General features: G+C 43.2%; 1 protein-coding gene across 1 annotated transcript; it reads right to left on the bottom strand.

The window, feature by feature from the left end:
* Nucleotides 1–449: 449 nt before the first annotated feature.
* On the bottom strand, nucleotides 450–16,539 carry LOC135507056 (tetratricopeptide repeat protein 39B-like). The gene is made up of 18 exons (XM_064926577.1): nucleotides 16,325–16,539; nucleotides 8,976–9,016; nucleotides 8,273–8,377; nucleotides 7,868–7,999; nucleotides 7,349–7,425; nucleotides 6,140–6,269; nucleotides 5,447–5,552; nucleotides 5,128–5,193; nucleotides 4,725–4,833; nucleotides 4,116–4,183; nucleotides 3,976–4,035; nucleotides 3,555–3,716; nucleotides 2,411–2,502; nucleotides 2,078–2,198; nucleotides 1,868–1,979; nucleotides 1,591–1,708; nucleotides 1,316–1,432; nucleotides 450–1,220 (listed from the first exon to the last, which is right to left on the bottom strand). Exons 1-18 carry the CDS (start codon nucleotides 16,355–16,357, stop codon nucleotides 1,106–1,108), a joined length of 1,764 nt encoding a protein of 587 aa, XP_064782649.1. The 5' UTR covers nucleotides 16,358–16,539; the 3' UTR covers nucleotides 450–1,105.
* Between the last annotated feature and the right edge of the window lie 491 nt (nucleotides 16,540–17,030).

Below are 17,030 nucleotides of genomic sequence, written 5' to 3'. Positions count from 1 at the left end.
TTGAAAGTCACTGAGCTCTTCAGTAAGGCCATTCTACTGCCAGTGTGTGTGAATGGAGATTGCATGGCGGTGTGCTCGATTTTATACACCGGTCAGCAACGGGTAGCTGAAATAGCCGAATCCACTAATTTGAAGATTGACCACATACTTTTGTTTGTATATATACACACACACAAACCACCTGAAACACATATCGGTTTGGAGTTTGATTGTACAGTAAACGCGCTATAACAACCTCTGATTTGGATACAGTACTGAATAGTAACAAAAAGCATCCTCTGAAAACTGACTGAACAGTTATAGTTTTCTGCGCAGACAACAGTAATGTGCAGTTTTGTAGGTGTGATGCGTTTTGTTATTGAGATCTGATAGTGACAAGTGGGCTCATTGTAGGATCTAATTGTGAGTGAAGACAGACAATTCATGCAAAAAAATCTAAATCTCATTCATCCATTCCAACAGTTTTATTTGTCGAAATCTTTTAGAGTAATCACTTAGTACAATGACAGGTAAAACTTCGCATTTCCAGTGCACCTTCATATGTGGATAATAAAGAACCATTTGTTCAAATGTAAATTATTTGGTTAAATTAGCAGAAAATTAAACAGAGTAGAATGTATTACAGATTACATTTACATTACATTTAAGTCATTTGGCAGACGCTCTTATCCAGAGCGACTTACAAATTGGTGGATTCACCTTATGACAGCATAATGTGTATAGAACATAAGTATAAGAGAACAGAAACCGTACAGGTACATGTCTTTACAGACTAAAATCAGAAGGCTAAACCCAAAACATTTAGGCCATATCCTAACTTAAGGTCCAAGTGTGTAGCTCACATGTTTCTTGTAAATCATGCATCGATTACAATAGAAGATTTGTGCTTAAAATGAGTTATACGCTCAAATCTCTAGTCATGAGTCGGCCCTACAGAAAAGACTCAAATTGTCATATTGCAACGTTTACATTTTAAGTGCAGGCTTTTTCTACCTGTACTATAATCAAGACTCTTTCAAGTCTGTACACCTCCATATCAAGGTAGAATGGAACCAAGATATTCAGCAATTCCTCGTTGGCAGTGGTGCCTTTGACCTTCACGTCCTCAAGCTGACGTGCGGTGGGGTGGAAGTTTGGCCACCGAGGTCCCCATTGTGTTAAGGGCAGCATGGATACGGAAGTGTAGCCTCGACTCCATGCTATAACCCTTGTAGTTCAGCCTGTAAACATCCAGATACGTCTTAATAACATTCCCTCTTCATCCAAGGCAGCAAACAATGCATCTAAAGTAGTGCTGGTTTCAATTGACACTTACTTGGCATTTTCTATGGTGGTGGTAGCCTTCCCCAAGTCTCCTTGCTGCTTGTAGAGAAGACCCAGTTCATACATGCTGTATGGCACAAGGTAGCAGTCATGCTTGATCCGGTTTTCACTGTCAAAACAAATCACCACAACAATCAGATTGTAAGAAAGCCAACAGATCTATTACATTTGGGTGCATCAATAGTCTTAGTGGATGGTGGGCTGCCCCCTGAGGAGCCACACAAACCACATTCCTCAGTGATCAGTGAATGGTGATAATAGCCTTACCTGGAGATGACGTGTGTGAAGCAGAGTTGGGCCTTGTCCAGATGGCCCAGGTGTCGCAGACACAGCCCCTTCAGCATCTGGACCATGCACTGGTCATCCACGTGGTACTCTGATGGATCTGGGAGAGGAAAGAAACTTGATTATTCTGTATTAGACAGGGGCTGACGGACCAGAAATCAGCCCTGGCATTTCTACCACACCTGACCATTTTTTCCCCCCTTGAGACCCCCACACCATCCCATAGATTAGACCTAGAGCATTGTGAAGGTAAACTCACTTGGGTCATTCTTCAGTTGCTCCTCTGCTTTCTCGATAGTGACCAGAATGCTCTCTGTCAGTTCAGGCCTTTTGCCAACGATGGTGAAGCCATTCCAAACGTATATCATTTCCTGTCATGAGGAAAATGCATTTTAGACCTAAATACCACATTTTAAAAGTTCACGTATATTGCTTTGACTAAAAAATACAAAAAAAGAAGAGTTCTCACCACGGCAGGAATCACCAGCATCACTGGGGTTGCGGCGCTGTATCGCTGAGCCTTCTTCGCGGCGAACTTCTCTGTTGGGATAGACTTCCCTGCAATCCGTAGCCGCAGGCTCTCCACTTGCCTAGAAGACACACGAAAGTAGCCATAGCTATAAACCTTAACAACCCACCTTCCCTTTGTAATAGTGTCTTCTGTTCAGTTTATGATGTAAATATTACATTTATGCCATCCTGAAAATAGTCATCTTTTTTTTGGTGTGGTCCTACTTTCTTTCAAGTTGTATAGTATCTTTGGGTGCCATACAAATAAAATATCTTTATTGACAACACATACCTGAACAACTGTTCCACATTCTCCCCAGTTTTCTTCACCTCCTCCTCTGACATCATGCTGAGGATGGAAGCTTTCTGGAACACGTAAACAGCCTGCCAGGAGAGAACAAAAGTCACAATGAATATGAGCCATCTGTACCCAAACCTCCAGGGACTATACCAGTTTTAGAACATGGGGGAGCTGTAAAGAGCAAGGAGGGAAGACCGTAAGGGATGGATAAAAACATTTTTTTAAAGTGTAGAAGGAGAGTTACTGGAAAAGGACCTTAATTTGTGACCGGGAAGTTAAATGGTTTTAGTTAGGCTGCTAGGGCAGCAGGTAGCCTAGCGGTTAGTGTTGGGCCAGTAACCGAAATGTCACTGGTTCATGTACACAAGGTGAAAAATCTATCGATGTCCACTTGATCCTAATCTGCACCAGAGGGCATCGTACCACTATGGCAGACCTTGTAAAATAACACATTTCACTGCACCTTTCCAGTGTCAACATCAACAAAAAGTGTGTGTACTATACCTGGGACCTCCATCCTAAATGTTTTAGTCAGGCTGCTACAGGTGTACTAAACCTGGGAACTCCATCCTAAATGTTTTAGTCAGGCTGCTACAGGTGTACTAAACCTGGGAACTCCATCCTAAATGTTTTAGTCAGGCTGCTACAGGTGTACTATACCTGGGACCTCCATCCTAAATGTTTTAGTCAGGCTGCTACAGGTGTACTATACCTGGGAACTCCATCCTAAATGTTTTAGTCAGGCAGCTACAGGTGTACTATACCTGGGACCTCCATCCTAAATGTTTTAGTCAGGCTGCTACAGGTGTACTATACCTGGGACCTCCATCCTAAATGTTTTAGTCAGGCTGCTACAGGTGTACTATACCTGGGACCTCCATCCTAAATGTTTTAGTCAGGCTGCTACAAATGGTGTACTATACCTGGGACCTCCATCCTAAATGTTTTAGTCAGGGCTGCTACAGGTGTACTATACCTGGGACCTCCATCCTAAATGTTTTAGTCAGGCTGCTCCATCAGGTGTACTATACCTGGGACCTCCATCCTAAATGTTTTAGTCAGGCTGCTACAGGTGTACTATACCTGGGACCTCCATCCTAAATGTTTTAGTCAGGCTGCTACAGGTGTACTATACCTGGGACCACTTGCTCTCTTTGCAGAGAAGGTCTGCATACTGGTATGCCTCCAGCCAGTCCTGCTGGAAGGAGTAGGACCACATAAGCTCCCAGTAACACAGATGGTGGATCTGACGCCACTCCTGCTGCGCCGCGATGCACTCCAGGAACTTCTTCTGGGCCTGGCGGACAGATACACAAAACAAGGAGACATGGTTCTTGTTAGACAAAGGGGTCGATTTTATAACTTGTAACATAGCAGACAGGGTCATATTCATTAGGGCACAGCATAGCAAAATGCTTTGCAACAGAACACAAGCGTTTCTCATTGGACAAGTTTTGGAAGTTGCTCCCTAAGATGTTCTCTTCCATTTGGTACCTAATGAATACTACCCAGGAAAATGTATGAAGATGCCATTCTTAAAAGGGGAGATTACTCACAAATTCAAAGTTGCCCTTGAGCACAGCAATCCTGGCCTGGTAGAAGAGAATGAGGGCCCCCTAGAGAACAACCACAGTCGATGTTAACGGAGGAGAAGGGCAAGTGGGAAGACCTTGCAGGAGGGGGACTGTTCACTTACATTGGGGAACTTTTCAATGTAGGGCTCCAGAAGAACATCAGACTCTTCCAGGTTTGCCTCACCAGTACCTATAGAGAAGGAAAGACAAGGCATCAATCAACCCTAATGGCTGTTGTAAATTAAAACCCATTATCTAAGTATACATTTAAACAGGCAGTCCAATTTTGCCTGTCTTTTTCAATAATTCATCTTTTGTCCAATCATGTCAGTTGTTGAAAAATATTTGATGTGAAAAGACCTGATTGGTCAAAAGATAAATGAGTGGAAAAGAGATCACAAATGGGCTGCCTGTGTAAACACAGCCTAATAGGCCATACAAATGGATTAAATGCTCTTCACATAAGAAACCAGCTGAAGACAAAGTGACTTTGTAAAGAGTGACTGCGACAGTTGATGATCACAGTACTGTAGTAACAATTGAGCAGTTTAGCATCATCACCACCAGAGGACATCCTTTATCCTCAAAACTCCAGTGGCCTGTGTGGCATTTAAAGAGTAGGTCAAATGTTGCCCTTAGACACAGGTCTTGGGTCCTTTTTGGGTTTTCCCCAATTTAGGGTTATGGTAAGGTTTTGGGGAGGGAAAGCTGATCCTAGATCTGTACCTTACCCAGTATGACGCTGATGTAGAGGTGGTACATCAGGAGGCACAGAGTGCTGAGGATGGAGCGCAGGCTGTTGCTGGCTGCCCCCTCCCTCAGCTGGGACAGACCCACTTCCTGCACAACAAGCCTCTATCAACAACATCCACTTCATTGCATCATCATTGGCTTAATTATGAGACATAATGGGAAGTAAACTAAAGAAATGTTTCATTTCAAACATTTACAGATGTATTATTTTTTTACATATGCAAGCACTCAGTTTTTGGGGGACAATAATTACTTTGAAGAAAAATAGACTCTCCCACTCAGACTATCCAAGAGAAAAGGAGTATTTTGCAAGGCGACCGGTGTGTGATGCTGAATAGTCTGTCAGAGAGAGGAGTGGTGAGACTTATCCTCGTAACCTACCCGGTCTCCAGAGAAACCCATCCACTCCAGTAGTCTGAGGACCTTGCTTGGCAAGAGAGACAAATACTGAAAGAGGAAAACCAAATGGTGAAGATAGTGACCTCAGCATCTGAGGACCACAAAACAAAAATCCCCCTTCCATGTCAAAGAAAAAAAACAGCCAATAGAAAATAACAATTCATAATTTTTTGAGTTGAGAAAAAAACATTTGTAATCTTACATTTGACCGCTTTAGCAACTCTTATTAATCTGCCTGTCCTACCATCTTCTACCTCACCCATAACGCTGAAGCCGAAACACTAAACACCAACGCTCTTACCAAGTTAAATGAACCAATGCCCATGTTCACACCGCTCCTGAAGTGAGTTTGTGTGCTCATCTGGTCAGACTGGTTCTTTGCCATGGTTGACATAACATCACATTCCCTTGTAGAGAGGAGCCAAACAGGCAGTTGGTTATTTTATAAGGATCCACATTAGACATTGCTAATGAAGCAGCTACTCTTCCTGGGGTCCACACAAAACATGACATAATACAGAACATTCATAGACAACAGCAGCTCATGGACAGAATGACATATTGAACTATGAACTTGAGTACACTATCAACCATGCAAGATCTCCCAAAATACTTGACTCTCAAATGTGACCCTGCTAAAAATAATCACTGCTTGATAACATCTGATTCATTTCTTTCTAGTGCATCAATTCTGAGAACAGTCATTCATATACTGAAAGCACAGGAGGCTGGTGAGAGGATGGTAGAGGCGGCTAATAATAAACTGGAATGGAGTGAAAGGTATCAAAAGTATGGAAACCACGTTTGATGTGCTTGATACCATTCCAGCCATTACTTTGAGCCTGTCCTCCCCAATTAAGGTGTCACCAGCCACCTGTGGCTGGACTAACCAAACACGAAACATAATATCCTTTTCACATTATATCATCAACCAGTTCATGTGAAACCAGGCAAGACCAGGGTAAGTCGTGTGAAAAAATAAAAAACTGCCCACTTGTAGATCAGAAAGCTGTTGCGGATCTTCATGCCTCCTTTGATGAAGCTGATCATGCTCTCGTCCAGAAAAGTGATTACAGCCGTCTGCAATAGCGTCTCAGCATAGCACAACTCCGCATGCATCTCCTCTGCAGCGGGCAAGGAGCAAAAAAAGAGAGATCCCTGTCAGTCAAAAGTCCAGAACAGACCCACACATTTAAACCAACGTGGATGTAGTACATGTAAACAGTGCATTCGGAAAGTATTCAGGACCCCTCCCCTTTTTCCACATTGTTATGTTGCCTTATTGTGAAATTTATTAAATACATTTGTCAATCTACACACACAATAACAGGTTTAGACATTTCTGCAGAACATAGAAATGTATTTACAAAAGTATTCAGAGCCTTTGCTATTGACCCTTTGAAATTGAGCTCAGGTTCATCCTGTTTCCATTGATAATCCTTGAGCTGTTTCTACAACTTGATTGGAGTCCACCTGTGGTAAATTCAATAGATGGGGCATGATTTGGAAAGGCACACACCTTTCTATAAAAGGTCCCACAGTTGACAGTGCATGTCAGAGCAAAAACCAAGCCATGAGGTCAAAGGAATTGTCCGATGAGCGCCAAAACAGGATTGTGTTGAGGCACATACCCAAGAAGAATCAAGGCTGTAATCGCTGCCAAAGGTGCTTCAACAAAGTACTGAGTAAAGGGTCTGAACATGTACGTAAACATGATTTTTTAATTTTTTAATTAGCGAACATTTCTAAAAACCTATTTTTGTTTTGTCATTACGAGGTATTGTGTGTGTAGATTGAAAAACAACTTAATACATTTTAGAATAACTTAACAAAATGTGGAAAAAGTAATGGTCTGAAAACTTTCCAAATAAACTATACTGTGCATAAAGTGGGGCAAAAGTATTTAGTCAGCCACCAATTGTGCAAGTTCTCCCACTTAAAAAGATGAGGCCTGTAATTTTTTTGCCCCACTGTATATTATAATTTTGCTACAGAAAATAGTATTTTAACCCCATCTGTGCTGGGCATCCTGAAGCATGACAACCCAAACAATAAACACATGAAATCAATCAAAAGGCCAGTCATGAAACATGTATATTTTAGTATGGATGACTCATACTACATGTATGGATGTCTAGATGTCGACATATTGAGATCATCCTTTATAACCTACAACCATCACGGAGATGGTAGCCAATCACACCTTCAGTTAAGTCGTCAGCTGGCTGCTTGTAAAACATCTCAGTGATGGCCTCCACCATGGTAGTCTTCTTCCGGAACCTGTGATGAGATAACGTACTGTGTTAAAGTTAGAATCCTTAGTTGCTACATCCACCTTTGGACAAAAATGTATGTACACTACGATTGATTCTTGAAGAATATAACACAGATAAATGCCTCATGAGCTTAGTTCAACTGTCATAACCAAATTTACATTTTGGGTTCTGATGGGGTAACTCCAATGTTTGCAAACTAACAGTCCTTGCATCATCCATTGTTGCATTACTCCAGGTCCATCCTTCAGCTTTTTACCAAAACAGAGGCAGGGTGTCCACAAAGCTATTGTTTCGATTCAAGACTCTAGCTCTAAGTCCTGCCATTGCCCAACAATATCTGAATATGACGTGTGAGATAAAGCTTCTTCAATGCATTGGCAATTGAAACTCTATAGAACGAGATGCCCTACATTCATGTCATTTCTATGAGAGAAGCAAAACCGTACATCTGGCACGTCTGCAGAGACTCCTTCAGAGAAGTCATGGCCTTTTCAACATCCTTGGGTTCAAAGGTCATGCCTGCCTGCATGGCCAGCATGCTGCTGTAGCCCACAGCGTGGTACATACTCTGGCTCCTCCTGAGAGAACATGACAAAGCCCTTCAGAAACAGAAGAAACTCGAGAAGCATTTTTATTGAGAAATGGATCCAATGTGATCAACCAATGAATATACACAGAAAGTGGGACAGTTTCTGGTAGCCAATTAGGACAATTTGTGTTGGCAATATTGCAGTAGAATACACTTTACCGAACAGGTCACCACCAATCACTATTAGAGACAGACATGAGCAGTTCATCTTAAAGCATGTAAAGCCTCAAGGCAAGCTATGATGAAGTTGACTGGGACATACCAGGGTCTGAGGAGATCCAAGGCGTCTGAGAACCGGTTGTTGAGGAAGAGGTCAAGGGCTTTGGCACTATCCTGCAACGCAGTCTCTAAATCCATCTGGGATTTCCTGGGAAGGGAAACAGAAGTGCAGATCAGGTCTAGTATTTCTCCAGTAATGTTCCACACATGGATGTCATTTCTAGAGTCCTGTCAAAATCAGCCAAAGGGTTACTCAAGTACTATTTGAGAAGGTTGGGTAACAAAATGTCCTAGGCGGCAAAGGTCATTTATTGGCGTAATAAAATAAAACTCACAACCCATGCGATTCCAAACTGTTCAAACCCCTCTTGCTGGCGTTGAGAATTTAGAAACTTTAAAAGCTACTTTCCTGTAATTCGACACTCTTCCATGTCTTGTGTGTTTATATGATACCAGGAGTCGAATCCCAACAGAGTTCCTAAAGAACTTGAGTCCACATTGACCCTGTTCTGGGTCCGGATTGCAGTCCACCAGTTGAGTATGGGGGCTATAGCAATCACAGCATGTGGCAGACCGTATTAAATATCTATTTAAACACAGAACACAATGTTGAATGTGTCTGCATCGGCTGAGACTTGTGCTGTAGGCATTAATACTGTAACTATGGTTACATAGCTCTTTTTACATAGAGGGAAGATCTAAATCAGTGTGTATCTTAGCATAGACTTGTGAAGTAGGAGACTTACATCTTATCAGGTACCAGGAGAAAGGGATCCTCTGGGTCCATCTGAAAGGAAATCAAGTTTATCAACTGCACAAGGAGCCATCATCAGTGCCTAGCCAAACTGCTAGCCCTTTGGTTGTGTTTATACAGGCAGACACATTTTCATACTTCTCTCCACTAACTGGTCTTTTGACCAATCCCATTGGAGCTTTTCACATCAGTTATTTTTCAGAGCTCTTTTTCAGAGCTGATCTTATTGGTCAATAGGCCAATTAGTGGCCAAATATAAGACATGGGATAAGTGTAAACGTAACCTCCTGAGAATCAATCGAAATACCATCGCAGTGAATTTATTTTTCTTCTTTGGTATAGCAGTGCATTTGTCACAGGATTCCCATTGGATAATTGAGTGTTGGGCCTCGTTCAAGTTCCTTAAGTGTATCCTTCCTTACCCTCTTCCCTGAGGTGTTTCTAATCAGTTACTACTTCAAAGGGAAGGCAATAACAAAGAAGTCCCTTACAATGAGGGGTTTATTAATCCTTGTTCACACTGCAGGCCTTTACACTCAAATCAGTTTTGCTTTTCAAATCCGCTTTGGAATACTGACTGTCCAAACCGCAAGTTACAAGTGACCAAATCGGATGGGTGTGTGTCCAGACTGCAGTCATTTGCTGACATGGCTATGATAGTTGTCATAGTAATGACGGGTGTGTGCGCAGTGGTGTAGGCTGATTGGTGGTGGTGCTCGTGGTTCCTATCACTCAGAAGTTATATAACAAGCTAAGGTGACAACAATGCCTGCCATGGACGTTTTCCAGGTGCTTGGAATACTCAATCAGTGTAAAGAAATGTTTAGAGCTTCAAAGAATAAGACAGTCCAACTTTCAAAATAGTTGACTGCTAGCCACAGTTGACTGCTAGCCTCAGCAGTCAACTAGCTAGCTGTTTAGCTCTCTGGCACACAAACTAATTTGTTTGTCAACAATTAACAAGCTAGTTAGCTACCACATGTTCTTGTCAAACTGTCGTAGCTCGCAAATAACAAGAAATGCAGAATAACAGTCTAAAAACCTTCAGGGCAAATAAATCAGATTTGACCGTTAAGACAAGTCACAGCGCCAGGAATCAGATTTGTACCGGACTTCAAACGACCTACAAAGGGGGTTTGAAGCGGGTCTTGAAATAACCGATTCCATGTGCTTTTTGGCTGTTCAGAATGCAGGAAAAAGAAAAGACTCGTATCAGAAATGTAAAAAAAATGGATTTGAGTCATTTCAAACTGCCAACATGAACAAGGTTTAATACCCCAGGCCCCAGGTGAACCAGGTTACTGTTGATTGCATTCGTTTTGGAACTGTGCTGCTTCCTAGGCGTGAGCCCGGTGCCCCGTTTTGGCCGATGGCAAAGTTTTAAAACAAAAGTGACGAAGGTTAGCTCTTTACACTCATATCCATATACCGGTTCTGAAAAGCCAATTTTGACAAGTGTCACTGATAACTGAACTAAATGACTACCACCCCATAGCACTCACTTCTGTTATCATGAAGTGCACTGAGAGACTACTCAAGGATCATATCACTGCCACCTTACCAGCCACCCTAGACCGACTTCAGTTTGCATACCACCCCAACAGGGCCACAGGCGACGCAATCACCATCCCACTGCCCTATCTCATCTGGACAAAAGGAATACCTATGTAAGAATGCTGTTCATTGACTACAGCTCACCATTCAACACCATAGTACCCTCCAAACTCGACATCAAGCTTGAGGCCCTGGGTCTCAACCCTTCCCTGTGCAATTGGGTCCTGGACTTTGACGGGCCGCCCCCAGGTGATGACGGAAGGAAACAACATCTCCACTTGGCTGACCCTTAACACTGGGGTGACACAAGGGTGCGTGCTCAGCCCCCTCCTGTACTCCCTGTTCACCCACGATTGCGTGGCCATGCACGCCTCCAACTCAATCATCAAGTTTGCAGATGACAAAACAGTAGTGGCCTTGATTACCAACAACGAAGAGAGCCTATAGGGAGGAGGTGAGGGCACTCGGAGTGTGGTGTCAGGAAAACAACGTCAACAAAATAAAAAGGAGATGATCGTGGACTTCAGGAAACAGCAGAGGGAGCACCCCCCTATCCACATCGAAGGGACAGCAGTGGAGAAGGTGGAGATTTAAGTTCCTGGGCCTACACGTCACAGACACTGAAAAGGTCCACACACACAGAGAATTTGGTGAAGAAGGATCAACAGCACCTCTTCAACCTCAGGAGGCTGAAGAAATTTGGCTTGTCACCCAAACCCTGACAAACTTTTACAGAAGCACCATTGAGAGCATCCTGTTGGGCTGCATAACAGCCTGGTACGCCAACTGCACCGCCCTCAACTGCAAGGCTCTCCAGAGGGTGGTGCGGTCTGCACAATGCATCACCAGGGGGCAGACTACCTGCCCTCCATGACACCTACAGCACCCGGTGTCACAGGAAGGCCAAAAAGATCATCAAGGACAACCACCACAACCATCACTGTCTGTTCATACCGCTATCATCCAGAAGGCGAGATCAGTCCAGGTGCATGAAAGCAGGGACCGAGAGACTGAAAAACAGCTTCTAAAACAGCCATCACTAACTCAGAGGCTGCTGCCTACATTGAGACCCAATCACTGGCCACTTTAATAGATGGATCACTAGTCACGTTAAATAATGTATACATACCTTACATTACTCATATCCTACACTGCTCAAAAAAATAAAGGGAACACTAAAATAACACATCCTAGATCTGAATGAATGAAATTCTTATTAAATACTTTTCTTTACATAGTTGAATGTGCTAACAACAAAATCACAAATTATCAATGGAAATAAAATATATCAACCCATGGAGGTCTGGATTTGGAGTCACACTCAAAATTAAAGTGGAAAACCACACTACAGGCTGATCCAACTTTGATGTAATGTCCTTAAAACAAGTCAAAATGAGGCTCCAGGCACTTGTCATCTCCCGTCTGGATTACTGCAACTCGCTGTTGGCTGGGCTCCCTGCCTGTGCCATTAAACCCCTACAACTCATCCAGAACGCCGCAGCCCGTCTGGTGTTCAACCTTCCCAAGTTCTCTCACGTCACCCCGCTCCTCCGCTCTCCACTGGCTTCCAGTTGAAGCTCGCATCCGCTACAAGACCATGGTGCTTGCCTACGGAGCTGTGAGGGGGAACGGCACCGCAGTACCTCCAGGCTCTGATCAGGCCCTACACCCAAGCAAGGGCACTGCGTTCATCCACCTCTGGCCTGCTCGCCTCCCTACCACTGAGGAAGTACAGTTCCCGCTCAGCCCAGTCAAAACTGTTCGCTGCTCTGGCCCCCCAATGGTGGAACAAACTCCTCACGACGCCAGGACAGCGGAGTCAATCACCACCTTCCGGAGACACCTGAAACCCCACCTCTTCAAGGAATACCTAGGATAGGATAAGTAATCCTTCTCACCCCCCCCCCCTTAATGATTTAGATGCACTATTGTAAAGTGGCTGTTCCACTGGATGTCCGAAGGTGAATTCACCAATTTGTAAGTCGCTCTGGATAAGAGCGTCTGCTAAATGACTTAAATGTAAATGTTAAATGCTCAGTAGTGTGTGTGGCCTCCACGTGCCTGTATGACCTCCCTACAACGCCTGGGCATGCTCCTGATGAGGTGGCGGATGGTCTCCTGAGGGATCTCCTCCCAGACCTGAACTAAAGCATCCGCCAACGCCTGGACAGTCTGTGGTGCAATGTGGTGTTCGTGGATGGAGCAAGACATGATGTCCCAAATGTGCTCAATTGGATTTAGGTCTGGGGAACGGGCGGGCCAGTCCATAGCATCAATGCCTTCCTCTTGCAGGAACTGCTGACACACTCCAGCCACATGAGGTCTAGCATTGTCTTGCATTAGGAGGAACCCAGGGCCAACCGCACCAGCATATGGTCTCACAAGGGGTCTGAGGATCTCATCTCGGTACCTAATGGCAGTCAGGCTACCTCTGGCGAGCACATGGAGAGCTGTGCGGCCCACCAAAGAAATGCCACCCCACACCATGACTGACCCACCGCCAAACCGGTCATGCTGGAGGATGTTGCATTCAGCAGAACGTTCTCCACAGCGTCACCAGACTGTCACATGTGCTCAGTGTGAACCTGCTTTCATCTGTGAAGAGCACAGGGCGGCAGTGGCGAATTTGCCAATCTTGGTGTTCTCTGGCAAATGCCAAACGTTCTGCACGGTGTTGGGCTGTGAGCACAACCCCCACCTGTCGACGTCGGTCCCTCATACCACCCTCATGGAGTCTGTTTCTGACCGTTTGAGCAGACACATGCACATTTGTGGCCTGCTGGAGGTCATTTTGCAGGGCTCTGGGAGTGCTCCTCCTTGCACAAAGGCTGAAGTAGCGGTCCTGCTGCTGGGTTGTTGCCCTCCTACGGCCTCCTCCACATCTCCTGATGTACTGGCCTGTCTCCTGGTAGCGCCTCCATGCTCTGGACACTACGCTGACAGACGCAGCAAACCTTCTTGCCACAGCTCGCATTGATGTGCCATCCTGGATGAGCTGCACTACCTGAGCCACTTGTGTGGGTTGTAGACTCCGTCTCATGCTACCACTAGAGTGAAAGCACCGCCAGCATTCAAAAGTGACCAAAACATCAACCAGGAAGCATAGGAACGGAGAAGTGGTATGTGGTCACCACCTGCAGAACCACTACTTTATTGGGGGTGTCTTGCTAATTGCCTATAATTTCCACCTGTTGTCTATTCCATTTGCACAACAGCATGTGAAATTTATTGTCAATCAGTGTTGCTTTTTAAGTGTACAGTTTGATTTCACAGAAGTGTGATTGACTTGGAGTTACATTGTGTTTAAGTGTTCCATTTATTTTTTTGAGCAGTGTATGTATATACTGTACTTTATACCATCTACTGCTCCTTGCCTATGCTGATCGGACATCGCTCATTGATATACTTACATGTACATATTCTCATTCAGCCCTTTAGATGTGTGTATTCGGTAGTTGTTGGGGAATTGTTAGATTACTTAGATATTACTGCACTGTCAGAACTAGAAGAACAAGCATTTCTCTACACTCGCGTTAACATCTGCCAACCATGTGTATGTGACCAATAAGATTTGATTGAACATTGGGACACAGGGGCTGTACAGTAACATGCTCATAGAATTAGAATATCAGAATGGCCATCAATCTTCTTATGATAGAATAAATGTCAGTCATTTTGGTCAGGGAGTTGGTCAACCATCTTTGTCAGCGCTGTGATAATATACTGATTAAAAATATAAACGCAAACATGTAAAGTGTTGGTCCCATGTTTCATGAGCTGAAATAAAAGATACCATCAATGTTCCATTTGCACAAAAACCTTCTCAAATTTGAACACAAATGTGTTTACATGCCTGTTAGTGAGCATTTATCCCATTTACCAAGATAAATTGATCCATCTGACAGGTGTGGCATATCGAAGCTGATTAAAGAGCTTGATCATTACACAGGTGCACCTTGTGCTGGGGACACCAAAAGGCCACTGCAACATGTGCATTTCTGTCACACAACTCAATGCCACAGAGGTCTCAAGACTCGAGGGAGTGTGCAATCGGCATTCTAAGTGCAGGAGTGACCACCAGAGCCTTTGCCTGATAATTTAATGTTAAGTTCTTTACCATAAGCCACAGCCAATGTCAAAACTCATTCTGATTGGATGGGCATGGCTCCCAAGTGGGTGGCCCCTGCCCAGTCATGTGAAATCCATAGATTATGGCCTAATGCATTTACTGATGTCCTTATATGAACTGTAACTCAGTAAAATCGTTAATTGTTGCATGTTGCCTTTATATTTTTGTTCAGTATATATGCACACCAAAATGACGATCTGCTTCTCTGAATTGCCTTGTGAAAGTTTAACACTGTAAGACTGTATTTAGTAACTTAACTAGCCATATTGGCAATAGAACACACTTTCAAATGCCCACCTGACCAGTTTGCAATTTAGTATGGACCTTTTAGAATGCGTAAACAGTAATTGTGTGATGGCGGGGATGCAGGTTTGTGTTCCATAGAAAACAACTCAGCTTGCTCTAGTAGTTCCTCAACAGGACAGCTAGGAGAGCCCTATTGGTATGAAAATAAGCAACTGAACAACTTGCTATTTAGAGCATTTACCCAAAATGCATGTCTTGTTTTTGGCTTCAAAGACGATAACAATTGTAGGCTATAACAAATGTGCATTGTCACGCGATAATTGAGAATCCAAATAATGAATGCTTACCTAGTTGGGCAAACTTTTACTTCTTGCTGTAGGCCCACATCATGCTCTTCCTGCATCCCTACTTGTAGCCTACCTGACTGGTATAATGCACTTTCACCTCTCACTATCAGTCTTGCATGTGCATCTTCCTGAATTAATATGAGATATTTTAACAGATCAATCTCGCTGGTTTAACGCAAAATCATTTAGCTATAGTGGGGATGTAGGGCTGTTTTTGTAATAATGAGTTTATGAATGCATTTAATCTATAACCTATAAACTGCACGGTTTCCCGACTTTTAGTGGGAGGACAACACACCATATCTAGAAAATATTAACTTATTTTAGAAATTGACTCCAATTTTACGTGGATATGGTGTTTATTCTATCAATAGATGCGCTTACAGCCCTTTCCAATGCCATCTCTCGCATAACGAATTTTACGACACAAAAATATCCTACCATGTCCAACGAACAAATTAGGCCTGTCTGCATGCATAAAATTGTACCGAAACCTATTTCCATCACAGCTGTCTTTGTTGATTTGTTTAGAAGGTGGCATATGACTTTAATAGCATAACAACTGGGGATGGAAACGTGGTTAGTAAAGCAGCCCACTTAATTGTTACCCAGAAATTATTTGATATTGAGATATAAAAAAGGCAACATTGGACCTTTAAAGAACAAAACAATGAAGCTATTAGGCAGCTTCGACCAAATTACACTTTCCAACTCTAAAGTAATGTGTATGATGCTATACAACAATTATATTGAATGCTTCTATAGAAAGTAGGATTTGGCCAACAACAACAAAACATGTTGGTCAGTCCCATGATAGCAGATTATTTTAGTGGACATACAAAATACCCCCCAAAAAATTATCACAATTTTATCCATAGAAGGGTCCTTTGGAAGAAGGACTGTTGCCATATATTTGACACCGTTATTGAAATGTAACCACTTTCAAATTCATGGACAGATCTACAAAGACTAAATCTGTAATGTTGACTGATGATCAACCTTTAAATAAAATGTAGGCCTATTGAACATTCAAATAAAAATAAGTAAAGGCTAAAAACGTCTTACCTTTTGGATGTTCCCATTCTTCACGTGAGCCATGTTCGATAGGTCAGGAATTATTATAAAATAAAGAAAACGTATTTATAAATACATTGGGGGGAATAGGTCTAAAAGATAACAGTTGTTGAAAGAAAGAATAGTTCTCTCTGAATTTAGACGAAAAAAAATAGCTATTGGGCTTTGGAGTTAATCTTTCACCAGAAGGAAGAGAATTTGCCCATTTGACACCTTTATAAAATAGCCTACCAAATTATGCATGGTGGGGTTACATAATCAAGACACACCCACCTAAATTGCAGGGCTCCGGAGTGGCGCAGCCGTCTAAGGCACTGCATCTCATTGCAAGAGGCGTCACTATAGTACCTGAGTCGAAACAAGGCTGTATCAAATCCGGCCGTGAATGGTGGTCCGATAGGACGGCGCACAATTGGCCCAGAATTAGTTCTTAACTGACTTGCCTAGTTAAATAAAGGTTAAATACAAATAAAAATGCAAAACGCAGCCCCACAATTAGCCTTTATTGGAGAAGGGGTTCGATTCATCTCGCCCGGGCACCCGTTTAGGCGTGTTTTTGCTCGGCTGAAAGTTGATTTGCATTCGATTTGGAACCTGGCTGCCCCACTCTGTTTTATGGCGAAGTCGGCGCAATGCAAAAGTGACGTAATTAAGCACGTGTATAAATGTATTAGGATTCTGTGATTGCTTTGGATAA

This window comes from Oncorhynchus masou, chromosome 20 (genome assembly GCF_036934945.1).
Source record: "Oncorhynchus masou masou isolate Uvic2021 chromosome 20, UVic_Omas_1.1, whole genome shotgun sequence".
Taxonomy (NCBI): Eukaryota; Metazoa; Chordata; class Actinopteri; order Salmoniformes; family Salmonidae; genus Oncorhynchus; species Oncorhynchus masou.
This window is presented reverse-complemented; position numbering and strand designations above follow the sequence as displayed.